The sequence below is a fragment of the Notamacropus eugenii genome, chromosome 2 (genome assembly GCF_028372415.1).
Source record: "Notamacropus eugenii isolate mMacEug1 chromosome 2, mMacEug1.pri_v2, whole genome shotgun sequence".
Taxonomy (NCBI): Eukaryota; Metazoa; Chordata; class Mammalia; order Diprotodontia; family Macropodidae; genus Notamacropus; species Notamacropus eugenii.
Window position 1 is genome coordinate 435,385,233 of NC_092873.1, and position 25,179 is coordinate 435,410,411.

A 25,179-nucleotide genomic window follows, 5' to 3' on the forward strand; every position below is an offset into this window, starting at 1 on the left:
TTTTGGATGATCATCTTTGAAAGATTCACTCCCTTCCCTAATCCCTCACCTCAAGTGTGTCTGTCCATCTTTTAAATCTCTCCAGAATCCTATTTTTTCTTCTTCATGAGCAACCACAGTTCTTCAGATGATCACATCTGGTGGCAGCTGGGGGTGCCTGGGCAGGGTTTGCCTCTTAGCTGTGGCAGAAAAGGCCACAGCACTGAAATGAGCCTTCTTTCTTCCCCAACAGGATCCAAATATCCTGGCTGTGAGGGAAAACCGAGGTAATGTTGCTGGCTGCAAGTTCTTTCCATCTCCCCCTTAGGGGAAAGCACTCTTACCTAGCTTGCCTTTTCCCCCCTAGTTTATTTCAGTAGTGTGTGTGTGTGTGTGTGTGTGTGTGTGTGTGTGTGTGTAGCCATGCTGGTGTATACATATTTTCCAGTATGAAGTCTGAGCACAGCTGGTCAGCACATTTTTCTCCATAAACTCTGTCCTCATAATTTTTACTCATTATTCCTTGTGGTATTCCTGGGAGGTATTGATAGGGTGGGGTAGAGGATGGTGAGGTTGAGTAGTTATTGCCTGGGTTCCAGATGGGAAAACTCACACTTGGGAGGTGATAGTTGTTTCCTGGGCAGTTTGGCTTGGCTTATAACACCCCCATCCCCACCCTCACCCCCAAGTTTCCATTTTAGCATTACTCTCCAGGATTCTACTGTTGGGCTTTAGGCAGGATTCAGGAACAATTTACTATTTCTTCCCTCCCCTCTGGAGAGAATTAGGCCCACTTATACATGCACAAAACCAACCTATACCCCATTCCTCTTTGGGTTTCCTAGATCATCTAATCCCAACTCATGTCCTGTTAATGAGGCCCTTGGGGTATGTGTGTGGGGAGAGGTGGGTCGGGACTCATTTTTTTTCTCCCCCTTTCACAGAGAAGGTAGTAGAGGCATTGACGGCTGCCATCTTGGACCTGGTGGAACTCTATTGCAATACATTCAACGCTGACTTTCAGACAGTAGTGTCTGGGAACCAGAAGCATGAGCTGGTCCAGGAGGCCTGCCTCCTTTCTGGGCCCTTGGCCTTCACAGTTTATGCCACTCACAGAATTCCTATCACCTGGGCTACCAGGTGAGTCAGGGCTGGGCAACCTCAATGAGAAGGTGATAGTGTAGTATGGTGAAAAGAGCAGTGGGTCTAGAATCAGAGGACCTCAATTTAAATCCAAGCTCTAATGCTTCCTACTTGTATGACCTTGGACAAGTCACTTACTCATTGTAGACGTCTTGGTTTTCCTCATTTGTTTTTACAAGAGGGTTGGAGTAGCCAGCCTCTGAGGGAGGTCTCTTCTAGCCTTAGTTCAAAGGTCTAAATACTGACATTCATAAATGTTGGTAGGATTGGTTTTGAACATAAAATGAGTTGACAGAACCACTTTCCATCTCCTCAGTTTCCCCTGCCTGAAGGTGCCCACCTTACTGCTATGCTAAAAGATCTCCCATAGACTGCATAGGGCAGTGGAAAGAGAGCCCTGGGGCTGGAGTCTGGGAATCGGTAATCCTGAATTCTGCCTCTCAGACATTGAGTAGCTATGTGACCATGGGCCAGTCACGTAAACCTCTTTAACTTCCCATTTCCCCTTCTGTAAAATGAGGATAAGGTGTAATGTTTTATCTCTCAGGATTCTAAATTTAACATTGGAAAGACTGCAGGGATCATCTAGTGTAATCACCTCATTTTACACAGGAGGAAATAGACTCAGAGATTAGGCTAGAGCACAGTCTCTTGACACATGTAGTTTGCTTAATGTCACAAAGGTTAGTGGCAAAGGTAGGATTCCGACATAGGTCTCCTGACTCCAAATTCAGTTCAGGGGAGAGTGTTCTGTAAATCACCAAATGCTAAATACACGTGAATTGTAGGTAATTATGGAGAAACTTTGGACCCTAGAGGGATGGCCACAGTAGAAGGGGCGCTGGAGAATTAGGAAACAGAGCCTCAGAGTCCAGACTCTGTCATCTCCTTTCTCTCTAGCCTGTGCAGGCATCCCAGCCCTCCCCCCCAGTTCTGGGCCTGAGGGAGAGACTGTGACAGATGGCAAGTTCCCAGATAGAGAGCATGCCCCATGGCCCATGGCTATACTTCCCAGCAGAGACACAATGGGGAGGGGGAAGGGGAGGTAGGAGATGACCCTTTGTCTGGGGTCTCTAGGCCGGTAGGGGTGGAAGGAGGGAGCTATTCCGTGGGTAATCCTCCATTCCTCTTCTGGAGCCAGGGTGGGTGAGTGGGGGACCAGAAGAGATGTGGGGAAGTTGAACTAGGCTGTGTAGTAGTCAGTGTACTGGGCTGTGTAGTAGTCAGTGGACTCCACCCCGCCCCTTCCCTCCCCTTCATCCCCACCCCTAGCCCTTCCCTTTGTTCCATACTTAATGTATTCCTCTGGGCGATTGGCTGGGAACAAAGGAGGCAGCCTGGGAAATCGGGGCCTTCTCTGACCTCTGCTGTCACTAGGCACCTGTCATGAGCCACAGGGACCCCCATGTGTCGGCATTCATGGCGGCATATGGCGCTCTTCCTCTCTCCCCCTCCCCCACACACAGACAGGGCATGCCTGGTTAGTTTGGGGGAACAGAGAAAGAGCAGATTTAGAAGCTTGAGGACTAGGAGACAAGATTGAAGAGAGTCCTTGCTGGCTGGGCCTGAATGAAAGAAAACTCTGGGGCCCTGAGCTCCAACTTGGAGCTGAGGAGAAGTAAAAGGTTAAAGGTCGCTTTTCCCAGAGCGGCCTTCAGAAAAAGACTTTCTGATTTTCTCTCCCTACCCCCTTGCCCTCCTTTACCTCATTTTGGGATTTCTATGCTTTCCCGGTAGGGTTTAGAAAGGAGTTTAACTAGAGAAAGTGGCTACTGGAATACCAGGTAGGCTTGGAGGCCTCTTTCATTGATTCATTCCCACATGAGGCTTTCAGACTAGAATCAGGGTGAAGGAGGTGGTGGGGGAAAGTAAGGGAGGTTGGTGGTTTGGGCAGGGAAGCATGGGACCCTCATCTGTACTCTCTGTGTCCTTTTGTAGCTATGAAGACTTCTACCTCTCCTGCTCCCTCAGCCATGGTGGCAAGGAGCTCTGTAGTCCCCTGCAGACCCGAAAGGCTCACTTCTACAAGTACCTCTTCCACCTCATCGTATGGGATCAGCAGTAAGCTTCCCTCTGCCTTCCCAGTCCCCAGGCAGTGTCCATTACGTCAATCAACTGGGGAGGAGGTGTTCGGGCCCAGTTCCTGATACCCCCTAAAAACTAGAGTACCCAAGCCATTGTCCTCTGCTAGAACCTAGCCCTTTCAGCTTGCACATAGCCCTAAAGGAGGGGGTATAGATTGGCATCCCTCTGAACACTCTTGGTGAGGGCAAAATCAGTGGGGTTTATAGCTAGTGAAAGATAGGTGTATTTTTGAGAAATGTGGGTTTTGCCCAGATAAGTTTAGGGGTTCTTAACCTTTTCCATGTCTTGGATTCCTTTAGCAGTCTGGTTTTTAAATGCATAAAATAAATAGGATTTAAAAGGAAGCCAATTATATTGAAATCTGTTATCAAAAGGAAAAAAAAAACATTTCAAAGATCTCAACTTAAGCACCTGTTGGTGTAGTAATGACAATAATGGCTTCTGACATTTTCCTAGCTCCTGAAACTGAATTGAAACTGAAAAAGAGAGTAATAGAGAAGTCTCAGGTGGCTGACCACAAAGCATGAGCTCAACTTGAGATGCTCTCCCTTCTCCTTCATTAAGCCGGAAGAAGGAGCAGGAACTGGCCCCTGGATGGAGAGACAGTTGGGGGAGAAGAGGCAGACCAGTCTTTGATTTCCTTTGATGCTGGGTCACCTGATCTTGCCTCCTGTTACCAAAATGGGGGATCAACCAACTCTCAAAATAGTCCCAGCGACCGAGTGTTGCTGCACCCAGCCAAGCCCCAGGCTGGCATGTTCCCTGGCCAGTGGAGAGGGGACTAATTATAGCTGTACAGGCCTCCTAGGGTAAAGGAAGCTGGGACAGAGTGGTGTTATCATAGTCCCTGGAGGGAGCAGATTGCTGGTCCACATGGAGGTCTCCCTAGAGGAGATAGGGGAGTGGGGCTTCCCTGTGGTGCTTGCTTTGGGGAAAGGCCATTTGTTATGGGACTGTTAGCTAAAGGGTAATCCTGCCAGTGTCCTCTGGCTATGAATCAGCCTGGCCCCAGGCCGAGAGGGTGTGACTGTGTGGACTTTGGCCCAGAGAAGGACTTGGAAGGTAAAGTAGGTCCTCCCCTCCTCTTTCCTCATATTGAGTTGGGGTTGGGGGTTGGGGGTGGGGAGGTACTACTGATGGCCCCCGATCTGGATCTGGGGGATGGGACACACACACACACACACATTTGGATGTCTGTCTTTTGTTTCCATCCCCGGGGGTGGGGCTTAGGAAGAACCCTGGGACCTTAAGGGGGCTCTTTCGCTTTCAGAATTTAGAGTATGAGAAGATGTGGCTAGAAAAAAAGAGTTAGGGGGTTATGAGGACAAGTTCTGGTGAGCTGTGAGCTATTGGAGACAGAAGACATATTGCTTCTTCCTAGTTCTTCTTAAGTGGTGGGGAATAAGGAAGGGATCCAAGATGGAATAGAGAATGTAGTACTGCTTGATTGGGGTTCTTGGTGACATTACTGAGGAATCCTGAAAGAGGATGGGAATCCTACCAAGTGGGATGTGTGTCTACCCTAAGACCTGCTGTGGACCAGATTGTTGGAACCTTGTTGGTTCATAGTTGGCATTGTAAAAGTTGGTGGGATTCTGCACCCCACCCCCACCCCCCATTGTTTTGGAGTCCACAGGGAGAATACTCTGTGGTTCTGGGAAAATTCTGCATTTTGTCTAATGTTTTGAGGATTCTGCCAATTCTAGAGGATGACTTCTCCCAGAGCTCCTGTCTCCACCCTTAAAGAAAAGGAACAAAGCGAAAGTTTCTAAAATACTTCTTTGGATGCTTTATGGAGGAAAATAAATCCTGTGTGTGGCATCACCCCCTAAGGTGAACATCCCTTCCCTTTAGGATCTGCTTCCCTGTTCAGATCAACCGACTGCCTCGGGAGACGTTGCTGAGTGCCACTTTGTATGCTGTGCCCATCCCACCACCCGGCAGCTCTTCTGAGACCAATAAGCAACGACGGGTCCCTGAAGCCTTGGGCTGGGTCACCACCCCTCTCTTCAACTTTAGACAGTATGTGTACCTCACTGGGCCAGAGGCAGTAGAGCTGAGGCTACCTAGGCTTTGGATTTTGGAGATGGACCTAGTTATAGAGCTGTTTTGACACTTTAAGCTTACCTCACCTTCTCTTTTCTTCCTGTCTCTGTACAGAGCACTGCCCTAGACAAAATAAAACACAGAATCCAGAGATTCACACACACACACCCTACACACTCCCCTAGGATACAAACAGTAGTATCTGGGCAGAGTAAAGATCCATATCTTTTTGGGGAAAAGGAAGGGACCATTGATGCTGGAACCATTAGGGCACTCAGACCTAGGTGAATTTAGTCTAAGACATGGGGGAGATTATTTCTGGAATGATGGAAGAAAGGCCATGATTTCTTGGAGAGCAGAGATGCCTCCAGTGGGGCAATCGGGGTTCAAAGGGTAGAAAGCAGATGATGAGTGGGATCTATGTGACTTCTGGGTTTTCTTGGTTCAATCTCTTTCATGGGCTCACCCATCGCTATTGCTTCTACTTAGGGTGCTGACCTGCGGCCGGAAGCTTCTGGGTTTGTGGCCAGCAACTCAAGACAATCCCAGTGCCCGCTGGAGTGCACCTAATTTCCACCAACCTGACAGTGTCATCCTTCAGGTGAGCCTTGGTCCTCAGTTCCTACCTCCTTCATTCATTCTGAATCTTCCAGAGGCAGCTCTCATATTGGGGATCCTGCTGTATATGGGGACCCCTATGAATCTAGTACTCTTGGAGTATGGGGGTGGGGCAGGGTAGTGGGTGGCATTGTGATGATATTAGCCAGGAAAAGGTTGTTGGGGATGAGGGAGGCATTTAGGGCTAGTCCTATCCTCTTGGAGGTTAGTTTTAAAGTCCTCAGAAGCTGAGGTCTGAGACTCCCTAGAAACAATCTGATTCCTACTCAGTCTCTCAGGGTTCTTTGTAATGAGTCTTTCCTACCACCTTTTGCCCTGCACCCACCAGGGCCTTCCCTTATAATTGCCTTGAATATATTGTGCATGTCTGTAGATATTTCCAGTTGTCTCTCCCTACAATGTACGTTCCTGGAGGGAAGGGAAGGTGTTGTTGCCTTTCTTGGTATCCCGGCATTTAAAGCAGTCTCTGACACAGAGTAAGCACTTAATAAATGCTTGTTGAAGGACTAGCTGATTGACCCTAAGAGATGCCCTAAATCCAAATTCCACCCCTCAGGAGCTATGTGGGACATTCTCCATCTCCCCACTCACTCTGCTCACTCCACTGAATTAGTTGGATTGACATATTCTTTGGGGGCAGGAGAAGGACCATGCACAGTCCTCCAGACTTGTGGCTGAGTGGGCTCCTCTCTTGCCTCTCCTTTATAACCTGAAGCATAAATTGATTCTGTTATTCACCATCAAATATTGATTATCTACTGGCCCTGGGATACTAAATATTGGTTAAGTACCTCCTATGGGTCAGGCACTATGCTAATCACTGAGGGCACAGAGCAGGGTAAAAGACAGCCCATGATCTTAAGGAGCTCACAATCTAATGGGAGAGACAACATGCAATAAGTTATTTACAGACAAGCTCTATCCAGGCTAAATTGGAGATCATCAAGAGAGGAAAGGCAGTAGAGTTAAGGGGGATTGGGAAAGGCTGCATGTAGAAGGTGGAATCTTAGCTGGGACTTGAAGAAAGCCAAGCAAGACAGCAGGAAGAGAGTGAGAAGTTAGAGTACCCAGGCTTCGATGAATCACTGCCACCTAGTTCATGCTCATCTTGGTTATTGTCTCTCTGTTCCTTTATCTGTCCTCCCTCACTCCAATCCTCCAGATTGACTTCCCCACCTCAGCCTTCGATATTAAGTTTACCAGCCCTCCTGGAGCAGAGTTCAGCCCTCAGTACGAGTTTAGAAGCCTTGGAGCGGAAGACCAGCAAAGGCTCAAGGGCATCATGCAGAAGGAGTCATTATACTGGTGAGGCCTCTGACATTGGACCCCACCTGCCATTACCCAGCCAGGCACTGAGCCCTCTCCACATTACTAGCCCCAGCCTTCTCCCACACCCCATGCCGGCTCAAGGTTCTAATCTTCCTGATTATGTATGTCCAAGAGAATTGAGGGGGTGCCTTAAACCCTTGTTGAGTTGAATTTAGTGGGTGGGGGCAAGGCAGGGATTACTCTGAGTGGGAGAGAGTGTTTCAACTGGAAAATAGATTCTCCAGACTTTATCTTTGGGTACAGCTGTAGATAGAGCACTGGGCCTGGACCCAGAAAGACTTATCTTCCTGAGTTCAAATCTGACCTCAGACATTTCCTAGCTGTGTGACCCTGGGCAAATCACTTAACCCTGTTTGCCTTAGTTTCCTCATCTGTAAAATGAACTGGAGAAGGAAATGGCAAACCATTCCAGTGTCTTTGCCAAGAAAACCCCAGATGGGGTCATGAAGAGTCAGTCAAGGACTGAGATGTCTAAACAACAACACAGTTCTACAAAGAGCAAAGAAAGCTGGCTTAGAAACCTCGATCAAAATACCCTCCATCCCTTCCCTTAGTCATTGGCCCAGAGTTCTTTCAGATTAGGTTTACTTTCCTCAGGGAAGCTTGTAAATTTGGAGACTCTCCAAGGTGAACTCTCATCCCGGGTGTCACATTCCTACCTCCACTCAGGATTACTACCTACACCCAGAATAACTGTTTCTCTTTCTCTTTCTCTTTCCTTTCTTCTCCAAACACACAAACATTACCACTCTCTCATTAAAGGATCTGGTGCTAGAGCAGAAAAACTGAGGCTGGTTTCAGCCATGGGGTATTTTTTCTCCCCATCGGGTGGGATGGGGCTTGGAGAAGAGGAAAAGAGACTAATGGGATGTGGACTCTGCTGGTCTTTTATCTCTCTACCAGAAAGGTGCTCCTTTCCTGCCAGCATTGAGGCAAGGTTGGCTCCAGCCTGGTCTCCCTGGCTTCTCAGTTCAGCCTGAACATAGGGTGACTGCAGACTCTCTCCCTCAACCTCATTGAAGCAGCTGATTCCTCACTTCATTAGCTCAGACAGTTCTCACTTCCCCCATTAGACACCTGGTGTCAACCCATCCAGAGAGAGAGAGGGAGAGATGGTTCAGGAAGATGCCCATCGTATTAAATAGCCTTATACACCCATACACGTGCACACACACTGTCCGAAGGGGTGACTGCTGCCCTCTGGTGGCTGTGTAGGAAATGTTACCAAATATTCCTTAAGAAGGCATGATTTCCAGGGAAGGCCTCCCACCCAGAGGAAGCTTACTATTGGTTCCTTTGGCTATGTCTTGTTGCTTGGAGCTGGGTATCTAAGCCTCAGATTTCCCTGAGTTAGAATGGGAATAAGATTAAAGTCAATCTGTCTTGAAATCATATAAAAAATAAGAACAAAACTTCTTGGCTAGATCTTCATCCCTCTAGGGAACTTAGCCTTCTTGTTGTCCTGCCCTTCCTATCACAGGCTCACAGATGCTGACCGGAAGAGGGTGTGGGAGAAGCGCTACTATTGCCACTCGGAGGTGAGCTCCCTGCCCTTAGTGCTTGCCAGTGCCCCCAGCTGGGAGTGGGCTTGCCTGCCTGACATCTATGCCCTCCTGAAGCAATGGACACACATGAACCACCAGGATGCCCTGGGACTCTTGCATGCCACGTGAGTATGACCTGCATTACCTTCCCCAACTGGATAGGCTTCCAGATCCCAGGGTTCCCATGATGCTGCCTCCTTGGAGTGACCCAAGGGCAAGGCTAGTTCTGGGAACAGTTCTGAAGCAGGTTATTTTCCTTATCCCAGGAAACTCCTCTAGCCTCTTAGCTCACTTGATCCCCTGCAGATGGTTGGCATCTTCTCTTCAAAGCCTGTCTGTACTAGCAAATACACCATTTTAAGGAATTATCCATCCTCCTCCTCCTCCTTTTCCTCCTCCTTCTTCTCTGTTTCTGGTTGTGTTCCCTCAGAGCCTTTTGAAGTTACAGGCTTGCTAACGTCTGATGACTAATCACAGAATCACAGAGTTTCAGTGGTGGAAGGGACCTTAGCAGCCATGTAGTCTGACCCATACCCCAAAAAGAATTCCTGCAGCCAATAAAGGTACATCTAGCCTTTGCTTGAAGACTAGCAGTGAGGGGAAGGCTGCTTTGTCCTGAGGCAATCCATTCCCCTTTACCTCTATTTCTTAGGAAGTTTTCTTTGAGCCTCAGTTTGCCTCTTTACTTCTCCTACCCATTGCTCCTCCTTCCGTCCTCTCGACTAAAAGAACAAGTGGAATCTTTCTTCCACATGAGAGCCCTTGAAGGTAGCTATCGTATCTCCCCTGAGTGTTCTCCAGGCTAAAATATCCCCAGTTACTTCAGTTCAGAAGACACAGCCTTGAGGCCCTTCACCTCTTCTGGATGTTCTCCTGCCTATCAGTCTCCTTCCTAAAATGTGATGCCCAGAATTGAACCTATGGAAATCTCATTGGGGTAAAATACAACTGGGTTATCACTTCTTTGTCCAACCACTGTGCCTGCTATGTGCCAGGCACTGTGTTAGGGCTAAGGATACAAAGATACAACCTGAAATTGTCCCTCCTTCCATCCAGGATCTTACATGCTGTAAGGGCTGATGTAGATGGAAGCTATGCCTGTCTTAATACAGCCCAAGACTGCACTGGCTTTGGGGGCTACGACGTGACACTATTAACTCCTGTTTGTCTTAACTTCACCAAAATCCTCCTCTTTTTGAGACAAATTGTTTTCTCTCCATGCCTTCCCCCATCTTGTACTTGTGAAGTTATCTTTTGGAGCCCAAGTGGGAGATTATTATCATTCACTTTCACTTCATTAGAGTTTGCTAGCTCAGTGTTCTAGCCTGTACAGATCTTGTTGCAATCTGACTTACCATCCTGGGTGTTAGCTTTCCCTCTCACCTATGTGTTAGCTGCAGTTTTGACAAGTGTGCCATGTGTGCCCTTGTTCATTCATATAATGGGCATTTATTAAGTATCTTTGAGATGCCAGAGTCAGGGAATACAAAAATGAGCCAGTCTCTGCCCTCAAAGAGCTTGTATTCTCTTGTATTTCTTCATCTTCCTAAAGCTAAAATGCAGGCTAAGCTGGTTATTCATCTGAAAGGGACCTTAGAAGTCATAGAGTCCTGGAATCTCATGATGAGGAAATTATTCCAGATAGGTAGAATGATTTGTTTCATTAGGGTTCTCTCCCCATGGATAATTGTATCTGAAAGTGTTTTTATTAGTTTCATGTTTTGATATCCCTATCATTTCCAGACATATCTCTACTTTTTCCTCTACCTATCAAGCCATTTTTTGTAATAAAGAATAAAAAAGAGAAAAAAATAGCCTTTAGGCAAAATTAACTATCATATTGACTGAGCTTGAGAATACATGCAATACTTGACATACATATTCCCCTATTCTACAAAGAAGGAAGGCAGATGTACTTTCTCTCCCCATTTTCAGACTGGACTTGGGAACTATACAACCTTGTGTCCAGTTTTGGTTTTATCTGGTTCTTTCATTTACACTGTTGTAATCATTGTGTGCATTGTTTTCTTGGTCCAACCTCCCATGTTTCTCTTAATTGTTCACATCTTTTCCTTACAGGGTATTTCTGTTTTCAGAGATAATTCTAGGACACAGCAATGACAATCCAAATCAGTCATAACTAGGAATTCTTTCATCTGGGGAGGGCGTACAGAGGATGATGGGCTTCGAAGGTGGGGGCACTGAAGAAACCCCACAGGTTGCAGAGGACAGTCTGATTGTGGATGCATTGGTTGGAGCAGAGGGTTGAAAGGGTGGTTTGTCCCTCAAAAACCCCTGCTTAAGTCTTAGGGGTAGAGTTGGAAGAGTCTGGGTGTCATAGTGAGGGAGTTGGGCGGTGTGCAGGCAGGTGGAGAATTTGGAGTCATGGGGACAACTGTCTTCTCCAGACTCTGGGGAGGAAGCATGATCCCCAGTAGACCAAGCCTAATTGTAACTCTGGCTCTGAGAATATCTGAGATTAATGAATATTTAGATGCTCCGACATGCAGAGTATTTTCAAAGTGGGGAGAGAGAGAGCCTGTCCACATTTAGCAAATTTCTCTGTGTGTGGCTGCCTGGTCCTCCTATACCCAAAATCTTCTGTAATTATAGGGAACACAGTATGGTGTAATAAAAATGCAGACTAGGTGAAGAGTCAGGAGACCTGATTTCTAGTCCCAGCTCTGACACTTAACTACCATGTGACATTAGGCAAATCACTTTATTTCTCTAGATCTCAGTTTCTTTCTCAGTAAAGGGAGGGCTTGGACTGAATGACCTGTGAGGGTCCTCTCAGCTCTAACATTCTAAGGTAAGATGATGGGGTGCAGGTGTCTGCATCATTTTCCACTTACAGTATCTTGGAGGAGTTATCCAAATTCCTCTGTCAATGGTTTTATCCAAAGCAGGTATCTGAGATCTCCCCTGATTACATTCCTAGTATAGCCAAGGATAGGCATGGGCACGGCTGGTCTGTAAAGGCAGAGACAAGGACTGAGCTGTCCCCTGTAAATATTAGGTCTCTGTTTTCTAGTTTCCCAGACCAAGAGGTGCGCCGTATGGCTGTACAATGGATCGACTCAATCTCTGATGCAGAACTCCTGGATTACCTGCCCCAGTTGGTGCAGGTAAGTAGAGGAAAGTGTTTGGGTGGCAGAAGTGGGTTTCTCTGCCCTTCCTTCTCTTCTGATTAGATTCAAACCCACCTCTACTCCTACTGGGTATATAGTGTCTCTTCTGAGACCCTGAAAATGGGGAAAATAATGCTAATACCTGTACTCCACTCACTGTAAGGCATTATGGTACTGTAGATCAGGAATGAGAGAAGTTGGGGACAAATTTTAGCTCTTTCACTTGCTAACTTAGCCTGTTAGGGTTTTAGTTTCTCAACTGTAAAATGAGGGGGTTGGACTTCTGAGGGATCTGTGAGGTCCCTCACAGGTCAGACTCATTGACCCCTATGTGAAGGAGGCACTTCGAACAGTGCAGTCAAGACAAACCAAATTATGTTTCCCCATATCATAGACTTAATGATATATTTACTTTATGGTAAGACCCCACTGAGTAAGGGAGACATCGGGAGCAGGGTGAACGGTATAGACAGTGGTGGAAAGCTAAGAAAACCTCATTCTAATGCTCCCTCTTTCTTTTTCTTTCCCTGGAACAGGCCCTTAAATACGAGTGTTATCTTGATAGTCCTCTGGTGCGCTTCCTCCTGAAACGAGCTGTCTGTGACCTGAGAGTCACTCACTATTTCTTCTGGTAAAAGCACAATGCAGATGGGTGGGAAGCAGATGTGTCCCTCTCTGGGTGTGCACACATACGACCTCTTTGGGCCTCAGTTTTCCCCCAGAAAAATGAAGGGGAATGGGCATATGTTTTAGGGTCCCTTACAATTTTAAGGGTCTATGATTCTCATTTTATGTGTAGTTCTAAGCATGTATGGACTGGGAGTAAGAAGAACTAGTTCCTGGTCCCCAGTTTTGTTATTGACTGGGTTAGGCAATCTTGACAAATCACTCACCATCTCTGGACTCAGTTTCCCTTGCTTGTAACAGAGAAAAACCATTCTTGCTATCCAGAGATGATAGAGTGATAGGTATGAGGGTACTTTGAGTTCTGTGTAAATATGAGGCAAGCAAGAAGCTTAGCTTGGGTTTGGGTTTGCATGGGTATAGACCTCTAGCTAGGATACTGAGAATGACCAGGCATAGTGGGAGGGTCAACCTTAGAGTCAAATTCAAGCCCAGCCTTTGACACGTACTAGCTGTGTCAACATGGACAGGATATTTAATTTCTTGATGCCTCTAAAATGATAAGTTACAGGTGATATGCTTAATCTATATGAGTAGAAGGATTTTCCCCACAGAAGTTCCTCATCCCTGAAATCTGAAGTCTGCCCCACCCTCCCTGCCAAATATCATGAGAATAAAGTGTGGATATGTGTTGAGGGTAGAGATAATATCCCTCCCCCTTTAGAGGTAGTATGTCTTCCATTTTAGATTGTAAGCTCTTCTGGGACAAGCCCTGCCTTTTTTTTTTTTTTTATTTTTTTTAATTAATTGTATCAATTGTATCCCCAGCACTTATCCTAGTGCCTAACATATAGTAGGCACTTGATAAATGTTTTTTGGATTGGATAAGGTAGTGAATGGAGGGGAGGGGCAGGTACTTCTGGGTGCTGTTTCCCACCTGCTGCCATTTTTCCCCTTTAGGCTGCTGAAAGATGGCTTGAAGGACTCACAGTTCAGCATCCGATATCAGTACCTGCTGGCAGCTCTGCTATGCTGCTGTGGGAAGGGGCTTCGGGAGGAATTCAATAGGCAATGCTGGCTTGTCAACACCTTGGCTAAACTGGCCCAGCAGGTCCGAGAGGCAGCTCCGTCTGCACGGCAGGTATGTGGGTAAAGGCTGCCTCTCTTTCCTTCCCACCCTTGCCCCTACACACCCACCATAACCTGGTGTCCAGGGCCTGGGCTGCTGGTGCTCATCATGAAACTCTTTAGACCTCTCTAGTCCTTACTTTCAAACCAGAACTACTTTTCCTAGACTCATAGCATCTTATGGAAGGATTGGCAAGAGCCTCAGGGACCATGTGGTCTAGCCTGTGTCAGAACAGGAATCCATCTTGACCCCCTCTGACTCCAACCAGTGATTTCTTGGCTTCCACTGAAGAGAGAGAACATCTTCTCTTGGAAGACTGCCCATTCCATTTATGGACAGTTGTAATTATTTCCTTATATTAAACCCAAATCTACACATTCTTCCCACTGCTCCTAGTTCTGGGACCAAGCAAAACAAGTCTCATTCCTCTTCCAAGTGACAACAGTTTAATTACTGGAAGAGAATGCTTTGGTCACTGCCCCACTTCCTACTCCTGCCTCCTGTCTTCTGTTCTCCAGGCTAAATATCTCCAGTTCCTTTAGTTAGTCACAGCATGGCAGGGCTTTCAGATTTGAAGGATGGGGTGAGAAGGGAGGTACTTATTAGACTTGGTCTGAAGGACTTCCAAATGAACTTTCTTTAGGGTCTTATTGCCCAGTGCTCTGTCCACCAACAGACCATCCTTGGGAAGATGGGGGAAGTCTTTCTTCTTCTCTACCTTCCCCTTCTTCTTCTTAATCTCCTCTTCCTCCTCCTTCTTCTAGCTGTTCCTTTTCCTTCTCCTCTTCCTTCTCCTACATGGGTACACAGAAGCTTTGAGCTCTCAGGACCTCATCATATTGATATTGGACTTAATAAGGCTTTGCAGCTTAGAACTCCCAGCCTCCCCAGTAGCAGGGATTCCAGGCATGTACCACGATCCTCAGCCTTTCCCTTGTTCTTAAATGTCCCTTAGAAGGAGAGAACAATAATAATAGCTAGCACATTTAATACTTGAAGGTTTGCAAGTACCTTATATCCATTATTTCAGTGGAGCCCATCAACCACCCTGTGAGATAGGTTACTACTATTATCTCCATTTTACGGATGAGGAAACTGAGGCCACCTTGTCTGTAGTCACCCATACATTGGGTGTCAGTTAGGATTTGAACCTAGGGCTTCCTGGGTCAGCACTTTCTCCACCCAGTTTTCTCAGACACTTCTAAATGTCTGACACCATCACCCCTAATTACCCTAAACTATACCCTGCCTCAGGGAGATGGATGGATTTTCCCTTCCTGCCCTTTCATTCTCTTTTTCTCTTTCCAACAGGGGATCCTTCGAACGGGACTGGAGGAAGTAAAGAAATTTTTTAAGCTCAATGGCTCTTGCCGGCTGCCTCTGAGCCCCAGCCTTCTGGTTAAGGGCATCGTGCCACGGGTGAGTGGGACTATTGTGGGACTAGTAGATTTCAGGGGTGAGGCTCCTCATTTACCTAGTTCTTAGGAGAAATGAGAAGAGACTAAGAATTCTGGTTTTCCTGTACCTTTGCAACCCCAGACACATGCTCTGGTTTCTCCCTGACAGATGTCCCAGGTTGGGGACCTAGCTCTCTGAGCATCTCAGAGGACCCAAGAACTCTGGGTTAGGATGGACCAGAGTCCCAGCAAGTAGGCAGGTGTTACGGATGCTGGCTGATCCTGTGACTCTGCTACTGCCTTCTTGTGGGCCATTCAGTAAACAAATGCTGAACACTAACTATATATACCCAGGTGCTGTTTGTGTTACAAGATATATATAAGGTGCCTGCCCTTAAGTAACTCACAGTCTGGCGGGGAGATGGCAGGTATACTGCTTTTATTATAATTCATCACCATCTGAGTAGTAGAAAGGGTTATAGGAGTCTAGGGGAGGGAAAAGTCACGTCTGGAGAAAGGAAGGAAGGCTTTATCAAAGAAGTGCCATTTGAAAGCGGCTTTGAGAGATGGGGTAGAATTTCAGTAAAGGAGAAGACATCCTTGGAGGAGGGAATGTGATGAGCAGAATTATGGAAGTGGGAAAGTATAAGATGTTTCGGTCGTAGTGAGGACTGGTAGTGATGAGAATGATGAGAACATTTATATGCTACTTCAAGGTTTGCAGAGTGCTTCACATAGGTTATCTCATTTTATCCTCATAACAACCTGTAAGGTAGGGGTTATTCTTATCCCCATTTTACAGATGAGAAAACTGAAAATCAGAGAGGTTGTGACCTTGCTTATGGCCACATATCTACTAGATCTCAGAGTCAGGATTTGAAGTCTTCCTGATGCCAAGATCACTCACAACTTTATCTGCTATACCACCTAACTGCCTCAGAGCAGTTGTCTTGTTCAGCAGGTAGATAGGGTTAGTTCAGGGGGCTTCTGTTAGGTAAAGTTGGAAAAGTACATTTCATAGGGCAGATTGCTGTTGGCCTCAAATGCCAAGTTAAGGAGTTTGGTCTTTATTTGGAAGACATGGGGTGCTGTTGAAAGGTATTGAGTAAGAGAATAAGAAGGTCAAAACTGTATATTAGGAAATTGAGTCTGGTGGTGACTTATGGGATTGATTGGAGGTGGAGACACAAGACTGTGAGGCTAATCAGGAAACTAAGGAGCAGCCCAGGGTTGAAGCCAGAGGGCTTAGACTAGGAAGGTGACCATTGGAATGGAAAAGAAGGATAAATTTGAGAGACATTTTGAAAGCAAAAGTGACAGGAAGACTTGGGCTGGCAAAGGAGTTCAGGAAGGAGAGATGACATTACCTGTCAGAGATGGGAAGAGGTAGTCATTGTCTCTTCTAAAACAATCCTAATTCTGGTCTGTCTTCTTTCCTGTGGCAGGATTGTTCCTATTTCAACTCTAATGCGGTCCCCCTCAAGCTCTCTTTCCAGAATGTGGACCCATTGGGTGAGAACATCCGTGTCATTTTCAAGGTGAGAGCACAATCTTAGGGTTGGGTCAGGAAAAAAAAAACCATAAGGAGCCAAGGGGTCAAGATTGCTCTTGCAAGTACTAACCTTGGTGAGACACATCGTAGCCCCTTATAACCAGTTCCAGGAACCAACCTTAAGCCCCAGAGTCTCCTCAAGAATCCAGACATATACCTGATTTTATGGAATGGGGATACTGAGCAACTCCCTCTTATAAGTCCACAATTCCCCTTGCTCCCCAAACCAAGGTATGGAGCCTCTCTCCACTTTCTTTTCTTTGCATCTGATTTCCCCTGTATATAGCCAAGATCAGTAGGTGTCACTGGGGGGACACTGGGTTGTACTGAGACATTTTCTGAGCACCTGTTTCTGAGGGGAATATGAGAAACAGTTGTTGCACTCAAGAAACTTACAGTCCAACTGGAGAGACCAAAAAATACATAGACATGGATATGTATAATATATATGTATATGTGTTGTGAGGATAACTAACAGTATAGAGAACAAATACCCTAAATGTCAGATGAGTGAGGCCAACAAGTAACATGGGGAGAGGAGAAAAGAGAACACACTTCACCAATATCTCATTTAATGATCACAACTCTGTGAGATTGGTGCTATTATCATCCCCATCTCGTAGTTGAGGAAACTGAAACGGACAGAGACTAAAGGACTCACCCAGCATCACACAGCTAAGAATCCATTCAGTGGCTGGATTTGAACACAGGTCATCCTGATTCCAGGCCCAGGGATCTTCACACTGGGCAACTAAACTGCCTCCAGTCATAGGATTTCAGAAGGAAAGATATTCATTGTGGACTGAACTGGAACATGAATTAGATTCACAAATGAATAGGATTGAGAGGCAGTGTGGTGTAATGGTTAGAGGGCTAACTCTGAATCAGCAAGACCTGCATTCAAGCAGACACTTACTAGTTATATAGGGACAGCTAGGTGGTACAATGGATAGAGCACCAGTGCAGGAGTCAGGAGGACCTAAGTTCAAATCTCACCTCAGACTCTTGACACTCACTAGCTATGTGACCTTGGGCAAGTCACTTAACCCCAATTGCCTCATCCTGGGTCATCTCCAGTCATCCTGATGAATATCTGGTCACTGGATTCAGATGGCTCTGGAGGAGAAGTGAGGCTGGTGACCTGCACAGCCCTCCCTCACTCAAAACAAAGTCAAGTGCAAGTCATGTCATCATTTCTCTGATGGAATGGTCTTCTTCAGCAATGAAGGACGAACACACACATACTAGTTATATTGGCTCTGTGACCCTGGACAAATAACTTAAGTTGCAAAGCAAATGCTGATCCATGTTGCCAGGGGGATTTCCTCACTGGGAGTTCCCTATCTTAATGAAATCACAGATCCAGTTCCACCCCTTCCAAAGCAAAAATAAAGGGTAAGATTCAGAAAATGGAGCTGGAGGAGGAATCTCATCTTTGTTCTAACACAGAAAAAAAAAAGATAATTTCCTCCTCCCTGAGATGGTGTCTGATGAATGAGGCAAAATCAGAAGTGTCAGATGAGGGGCAGGGGAACACACCCTGATGATGTATATAACTGATGGATGGAGGGTGCCAGGGTCTGTGAGGAAGGTATCTAGAGTCCTGCTCTGACCACATGGAGTCACCACCCTTCCCGCTTCTTACAGTGTGGGGATGATCTGCGTCAGGACATGCTAACCCTGCAAATGATCCGCGTCATGAACAAGATCTGGATCCAAGAGGGACTGGATATGCGCATGGTCATCTTCCGATGTTTCTCCACCGGCCGGGGTCGAGGTCAGTCTGGTTCCTCGGGAGAGGTGGGCCACTAGCAAGAAGTGAGGACCCCTCCCCTCTGTGCACCAACTTCTGCTCCCCTCCAACAACCAGAGTGTCAAGAGGGTGATTGTGTCCCATTTTAAGGCCATATACCTAGTGCAAAGCTCTGAGAGCTGGAAGAAAAGATGGCATATGGTGGGAGCTTAACCCTTTCCAAGATTATCCTTAACCCCAGTTCCCTGAGATTATAGCTGGCCCTTTCCTCAGTTGCCCTTGACCTAGGAAAGGGTTCTGATTGGAAAGTCAATGACAACATTGGGTGTCAGGCTGTATCTTTCCTTAACAACCCTGGAGGTCCATCTCTTTGAGTGACCTAGATCCCTTCTGTCTCAGGCATGGTGGAGATGATCCCCAATGCTGAAACCTTGCGCAAGATCCAAGTGGAACATGGGGTGACGGGATCCTTCAAGGACCGACCCTTGGCTGACTGGCTGCAGAAGCACAACCCTGGGGAAGATGAGTATGAGAAGGTAGGAGCATGGAAGAGGAAGCATGATATAGTGGAAAGAGCCCTGGAGGTGAAGTCAAAAGGCCTAGGAACAAATCCCACCGCCACCATTGATTCCTGCTTGACCTTTTGGCGAATCAACTTAACTCTTTGTAGTTTAAGCTTCTTCATTTGTAAAATGAGGTGTTGGAACTAGATGGTCTCTTAGATCCCTTTAGCTCGAAAGATCTGTGGTACAAGAGAAGTTCCTGAGAGAGCCATAACCATGTTACTTTAAGTCTTAGATGTAAAAAAAAAAAGTAGAACAGCTTAATCCTATAAATGAGTTAACAAGTCTCAGGGTAAAGGGAAGGAATGACCAGGGAAACATTTCCTCTTGGTTGGTTTGAACCATCATCTTCAGGGAGGATCAGACAATCTCAACATAAGCCAGGGAAATTCTCAGGTTATTATCTTTGTCCAGTGACCTCTTTCTTTTCTCACTGGGTGGGGGGAGGGGTGTTTAACTTGTAAAGTCCAATTAATATTTCTACAGAGCCATGTTTGGTGGCCATTTTTTCTTCTACTAGAGCCATTTTTTTGTCATGGAATTCCCCTTTGAGGTCACCTGTACTTTATCAGATGAGAAGAAGTAGCAATGGCTTGAGTTCCTGCTCTTGTATTTTGTCATAGGATTTGGGATGAAAAGGGTCCTTTTAGCCATTTAGTTAGTTCTATGTTTCATTTGACAAATGAGGAAACTGTGGCTCAGATTTCAGGAAGTGACCTGTCCAAAGTTACATAGCTTGTTGATGGCAGAGTCAGGACTTAAACCCAATGCTTCTGCTGCCCAATGTTATTTTAATTAATCAATCAATCAACATTTATTAAGTGCCAACTATGTGCTAAGGGCTGGGGATATAAAAAGAGGCATCAGACAGATCCTGCTGTCAAGGAGCTTACAAACTAATGGTTCTCCCACTATACTAGAGATTCATAACCTTTCTTGTGTGTGTCATGGACCCCTTAGACAGTCTAGTGAAACCTATGGGCCTCTTTTCAGAATGTCTTTAATTTAAAAAAAAAAATTAAGTTCTTAGACCTACAGAGGAAATCAATTAAACTGAAATAAAGTGATATTTCATAAATAATAAATTTAGAATAAATAATTCATAAATAAACAATTTCAAAATAAATTGATATTTATTGAAGTAAACCTCTGCACTCTACCCTGCTGTGGCACCCTCAGTTCCCATTCCTCTACTAAAAAGAACCAACTGAAGCCAACAAATAGAATAATTATTGCCCTCTTTCTGTTCACTCCTATCGTGCCAGGTGCAGTGGGGGTAGTAATAACACATGCCATTCGGCACCTTCAGGTTGAAAAAAAAACACACTTTTCTCACAAAAGCCCTGAGAGCCTTGTAGCCTGCAAGAGAAGAACAGGCCTGAGAGTCCTTGCTTACAATCCCCAGACTCACAGTCTTCTAGTTGAGGTAGGCCTTGCAGTATTTACAACGAGCTCCTGTGGAGAAGGGGGAAGATACATTAGGAAATGTAGGTGATATAAAAACCAGTGGCATCAACACAAATTTATTTAAAATAGATAGATTTAAATGGGAAAAAAACAGCCTCCTGTGCAGTCCAGGGCATGATCACCTGTTAGATAAATTCAGTGTCTGAAGGCCTATGGATTGAATGAGGAGTTCTCACGCTGCCAAAGGGCACAAGAGAAGGAAGAGGTCACTTTTCTTTTTGATCTTTTTCCTTTTTTTTCAAAGTTTAAATGTGGGTTTTTAAAAAAATTCTAAACGTAGTTATCAACAACTGAACATTTCAACATACCAAAACCAAAAACAAAAAAACAGAAAAAAGGGAATTGTGTATGAAGTTGTAAAGTTCTTTTTTTCTGTTTCTTCTCAAAAAGGCAAGTCCCAGGGAGACAGATTTCCCCATTAGCACTAAGACAAAAAATAGTGTTACTATGATTATCCCCAACTTCTTTTCCTCCATTTCTTCTCTCCATTTCACCCCACCCATTCCCACTCTTAAAAAAAATGAAAATAGGATCATGGGATTTATGGGTCCTTTATGGGTGCTCATAGAGAACATTTATCTATATGCAGAATCTAAGCTTCTTCAGAGCAGGGATTTTGTCTTTTTTTGTCTTTCTAGCCCTCAGGATCTGGCACATATTTAATAGGTGTTTAATAAATGCATATTTAATAATAGGTGTTTAATAAATGCTTTTTTGATTGGTAGAAGGTTAGAGCTGGAAAGGACCTTAGAGGTGATTCTAGTTCAGCCCCCTCTTTTTATAGATGGGGAAATTGTGGCCCAGAGAGCTATTACATGATTTACCCAATAAAAGTTCCCATTTATAGAAGGCTTTATGGTTGTCAAAGCCTTGCTCCAACCCTTCGAGGTAGATATGACCAGGGTTGGTATCCCCATTTTATAGATGAGAAAACTGAGATTCAAAGAAAGAAATGATTTGACCAAGCTCACCCGACTAATCAATGTCAATGCTGGGATGTGGATCCGCAGACGTGGGTTCTGCCTTTGGTCTGGAGCTTCTCTGGGTCTGTGAGGGGCATCCCTATTATCCCATGTTGGAAACCTCTGTCTAGGCTTCCTTTTCCCCTGAGGCCCATATTCATTTAGTCCTCATCTCGTGCATTCTGCCTCTGCTGGGTCTTTCCCAGCTGGCCTCTTTTCTGTTCTTGTCACTACCCTCATCCATGCCTTCCTGACTCTCAGCTTGACTCCCTGACTCATTTCTCCCATCTCCAGTCCCTCCCTCTTCTGATTCATCTGATAAACTTTTGGCTGATTAAACTTCCTAAAACAGAACTCTGATAGCATTTCTGCCTTTCTTCAAAAAAACATCTCCATGACCTATAAACAAAGAGATTTATTTATACATAATTGGTCATAAGTATTTAATTTGAATTTCAACAGATAAAGTCTGGGAAGTACTGTAGTACAGGGGAAGGGGCAATCTATTTGGAATCAGAGAACTGGATTTAGGTCTTGTGCCTCTGACATTCTCTATGTGACTTTGAACAAATTAATTCATCTCCACGGGGCTCAGTTTCCTCATCTTGAAAATGAGAGGGTTTATCTAAATGGCCTGAAAGTTCCTTCCAACTTCAGATATATTCTCTAAACTCCCTACTCTGGTATTCATTACCTTTCCTTTACAATCTGGCTCCAGTCTCTATTTCTGGCCTTATTTCATATTCCTTCCATTCTAAAGGTCAATCAGGTCAAAGTATTTCCCTCCAAGAATTTAGGCTTTGTCTGTTCTTGTGCCTTTGTTTCTGTGGTTTCTTTTGCCTGAAATACCTTCCTACCTTTTAATCTCTCTCCTTGTAGAAACCACCTCTATGAAGAATGCCTTTCCTGTTTTGTCCAGATAGAAATGATTTCCTTCTTTCTCCTCCTAACTCCTATACCACTTTGTACATATTAGCTATTGTTTTTATTACTTAGACTTAACACTTTGAGGTTTGCAAAACACTTTACATATGTTATCTCATGTAGTCCTCCCAACAACCTTGTGAGGTAAGTGCTATGATTATCCCCATTTTACAGATGTGGAAACTGAGACTGAGTGAGGCTAGGTCTTGGGGTCACACAACTAGTAAGTGTCTGAGGCAGGATTTGAACCCAGGCAGGTTTTTCTGACTCCAAGTCTATCCACTACATAAAGGGTGGGGCATTCAAGGAAGTATGAGACCGTCTAGTTGCTAACACGCTATTTAAAAGATGAGAAACAAATACAAAAAGAAGGCAGTATATGAATGGAAAGTAGAACAGTAAGGACTTTAAGGTGGGAGAGGGTTGCAATGATTAAGGAAAATTTCACAGGGGAGAGAGGACTTTGGTTGAATCTTGAATCATAAAAATGTTGTGGGATATAGGACATATGTTTTGAGATGAAAGGGTTATATTAAGTCACCTGTTCTAAACTCCTCATTTTAAAGAAACTGAATCCCCAAAAGGTTAAGTGACTTGCCCAAATTTGTACAGGTAGTGATCCGCAGAGCCCATATCTGAGCCCACATCATCTGACTCCAAATTCAGTATTCTCTTTCCTTTATGCTGTATTGCCTAGTTGGGAGAGACCTTTGATATCATCTGCCTCAACCTACTCCTTTCATTGATGAGGAAACTGAAATGGGGAAGTGAATTGTTGAAGACTACGCTTAGTCAGAGAACTGGAAGAATAGGTTTTTTCACATTCCTGGTTTGTTGTGCCAACTGCTGGTCAAATAGCTTATTTTTACTGAGTCTTATAAGCTACAGGTCTTACAAAAGTGAGCGTGAGAGTGAATGTGTGTGTGTGGCTACAGTGCTAGTTACATATATTTTGTTCCTTGGGGAGAATAGGGATGAACTGAAGAATTCAAGGGGGTTAACCAGAAAAGATAAGAAGTATTTAAAAGCTCCTTGCTCAAAATATTTCCCCCTTTCATGCTCCAATTAGAGAAAATTCCATCAGAGATTTATGTCAAGCTCCTCAAACACCCACTCCATAAGTTCATACCTTAGTTAAATTGTTTTAACTAGCTCAGGACTTAGCTAAATATCAAATGAGCATTTAATTCTGTTCATTTTAATTCAACAAGTATGTACTGAGTGCCTACTATGTGTCAGCTAGCCTTCTAAGCACTGGGAGTCCTTTAAGGATGTTTTGGCCTTAGAAGGAAACTCCTTGATTTCCAGTTACTTGTATTCCTATATGGCCATAGATGTTTCTAGGGTCCCAACAAATGAAATCTCTGACCTCTGTAAATTGGACGGTAAACCTGCCATGGGGGTATTCATGATGTGTGTAGAGTATTCATGAACTCTCCTCTTAATACTGAGGATCTGTCATACAAACAGGTATGATACAGAGGGGGAGACAAGGTAGCACATGATCAAGCATCATGGTTGCAGAGATAGAAAGCATAAAGTTTGTCCTTCTCCAGTTGGCTCTCATGTAAATTCATTCAGGCAGGTCAAACCTATGGCCTCTGTTGCCCCTTGGCCAGTTCGGTGATTTCCTTCTTCCTCCAGGCTGTGGAGAATTTCATCTACTCTTGTGCTGGCTGCTGCGTGGCCACCTACGTCCTGGGCATCTGTGACCGGCACAACGACAACATCATGTTGAAGACCACGGGCCACATGTTCCACATTGACTTTGGTCGCTTCTTGGGCCATGCCCAGATGTTTGGCAACATCAAGCGGTGAGTGGGCCTCCAGTGAAAAGCATTTATTTATTTATTTATGAGCATGGAGGCCAGTTGAGATGTTTCAGTGCTGGGAAATGGATGACAGGACCCTAGAATTTGTTAGTTTAGGGAAGAGAAGTCTTGGGATCAACTTAATAATGCTCCTTGTGACAGAAAAAGTTCATGAAGGAAAGTGAAGATCAGCTATTTTCAGTACATAATGAGAATTGACCTTAAATTGTAGCTGAAAGGACTGAGTCTAACTAAATGGAAACTGACTCTCTGGATGATTTGACGCTGAAACAGGTGACCAAGGGAAGTCATAGGGTCTTTTTCCCTAGAGTTCTCTCAAGAATTTGAATTAGCCAAGTGTGAGAGCACACACCTGTTCTCCTTACTACTGAGGAGGCTGTGGCTGGTAAATTACTTGAGCTTGGGAGTGCTGAGCTGCAGGAAGCTAAAGCCAATCCAACGTCCTCGCCAAGTGTAGTACCAGTATGGTGAGCCCTTAGGAAGAGGGTCACCAAACTACTTGAGGAGAGGAGAACTGGAATGGGTCAGAAAGGGAGAAGGTCAAAATTCCCATGTCAATTAGTAGTGGGATCTGGTCTGTGATGTGTCTAGCCTGGGCACAACCTTGTCTTAAATAATAAAAATAATAAGGAGATTCACTTATTCTTTGAGTGTGGGAAACTCTCTGGGACTAAAAATTTCAGATAAAGTGCTAATCTGCATTAGGAGATAAAGTTCCTAACTAGTGGTTCCCAGTACTAATAACATAGGACAAAAAATAGAAAAGATTTAGAGACTTCCTTTTGGCTTGGTTGGGTAGATAAGTTAATATATTGATCAGGTCCAGGAGGATGGAATTTATCTTTCATTTTAACCTTGCCTCTACCTGTATGTTTCTCTTGGCCCAGGGACCGTGCCCCCTTTGTTTTTACCTCGGATATGGCGTACGTCATCAATGGGGGTGACAAACCATCCAGCCGCTTCCATGACTTTGTGGACCTTTGCTGTCAAGCTTATAACCTCATTAGAAAGCATACCCACCTCTTCCTCAACCTTCTGGGCCTGGTGAGAGGACTTGTTATTCTCTAGTCCCTTCCTCCCTACAGCTTGATCCTGCTCTTC

General features: G+C 45.0%; 1 protein-coding gene across 2 annotated transcripts in view; it reads left to right on the forward strand.

The window, feature by feature from the left end:
* Nucleotides 1-25,179, forward strand: part of PIK3C2B (phosphatidylinositol-4-phosphate 3-kinase catalytic subunit type 2 beta) — a 53,557-nt gene that overhangs the window by 17,727 nt on the left and 10,651 nt on the right. For both annotated transcript variants that reach the window (XM_072648087.1, XM_072648088.1), the window contains exons 9-24: nt 233-266; nt 924-1,119; nt 3,061-3,183; nt 5,062-5,229; nt 5,743-5,854; nt 7,034-7,176; nt 8,681-8,869; nt 11,779-11,872; nt 12,412-12,506; nt 13,460-13,640; nt 14,940-15,047; nt 16,471-16,563; nt 18,225-18,354; nt 18,730-18,866; nt 23,891-24,060; nt 24,966-25,122. In XM_072648087.1, the coding sequence (XP_072504188.1) occupies nt 233-266; nt 924-1,119; nt 3,061-3,183; nt 5,062-5,229; nt 5,743-5,854; nt 7,034-7,176; nt 8,681-8,869; nt 11,779-11,872; nt 12,412-12,506; nt 13,460-13,640; nt 14,940-15,047; nt 16,471-16,563; nt 18,225-18,354; nt 18,730-18,866; nt 23,891-24,060; nt 24,966-25,122 (2,130 nt within the window). The remainder of the gene's footprint in view (nt 1-232; nt 267-923; nt 1,120-3,060; nt 3,184-5,061; nt 5,230-5,742; nt 5,855-7,033; nt 7,177-8,680; nt 8,870-11,778; nt 11,873-12,411; nt 12,507-13,459; nt 13,641-14,939; nt 15,048-16,470; nt 16,564-18,224; nt 18,355-18,729; nt 18,867-23,890; nt 24,061-24,965; nt 25,123-25,179) is intronic.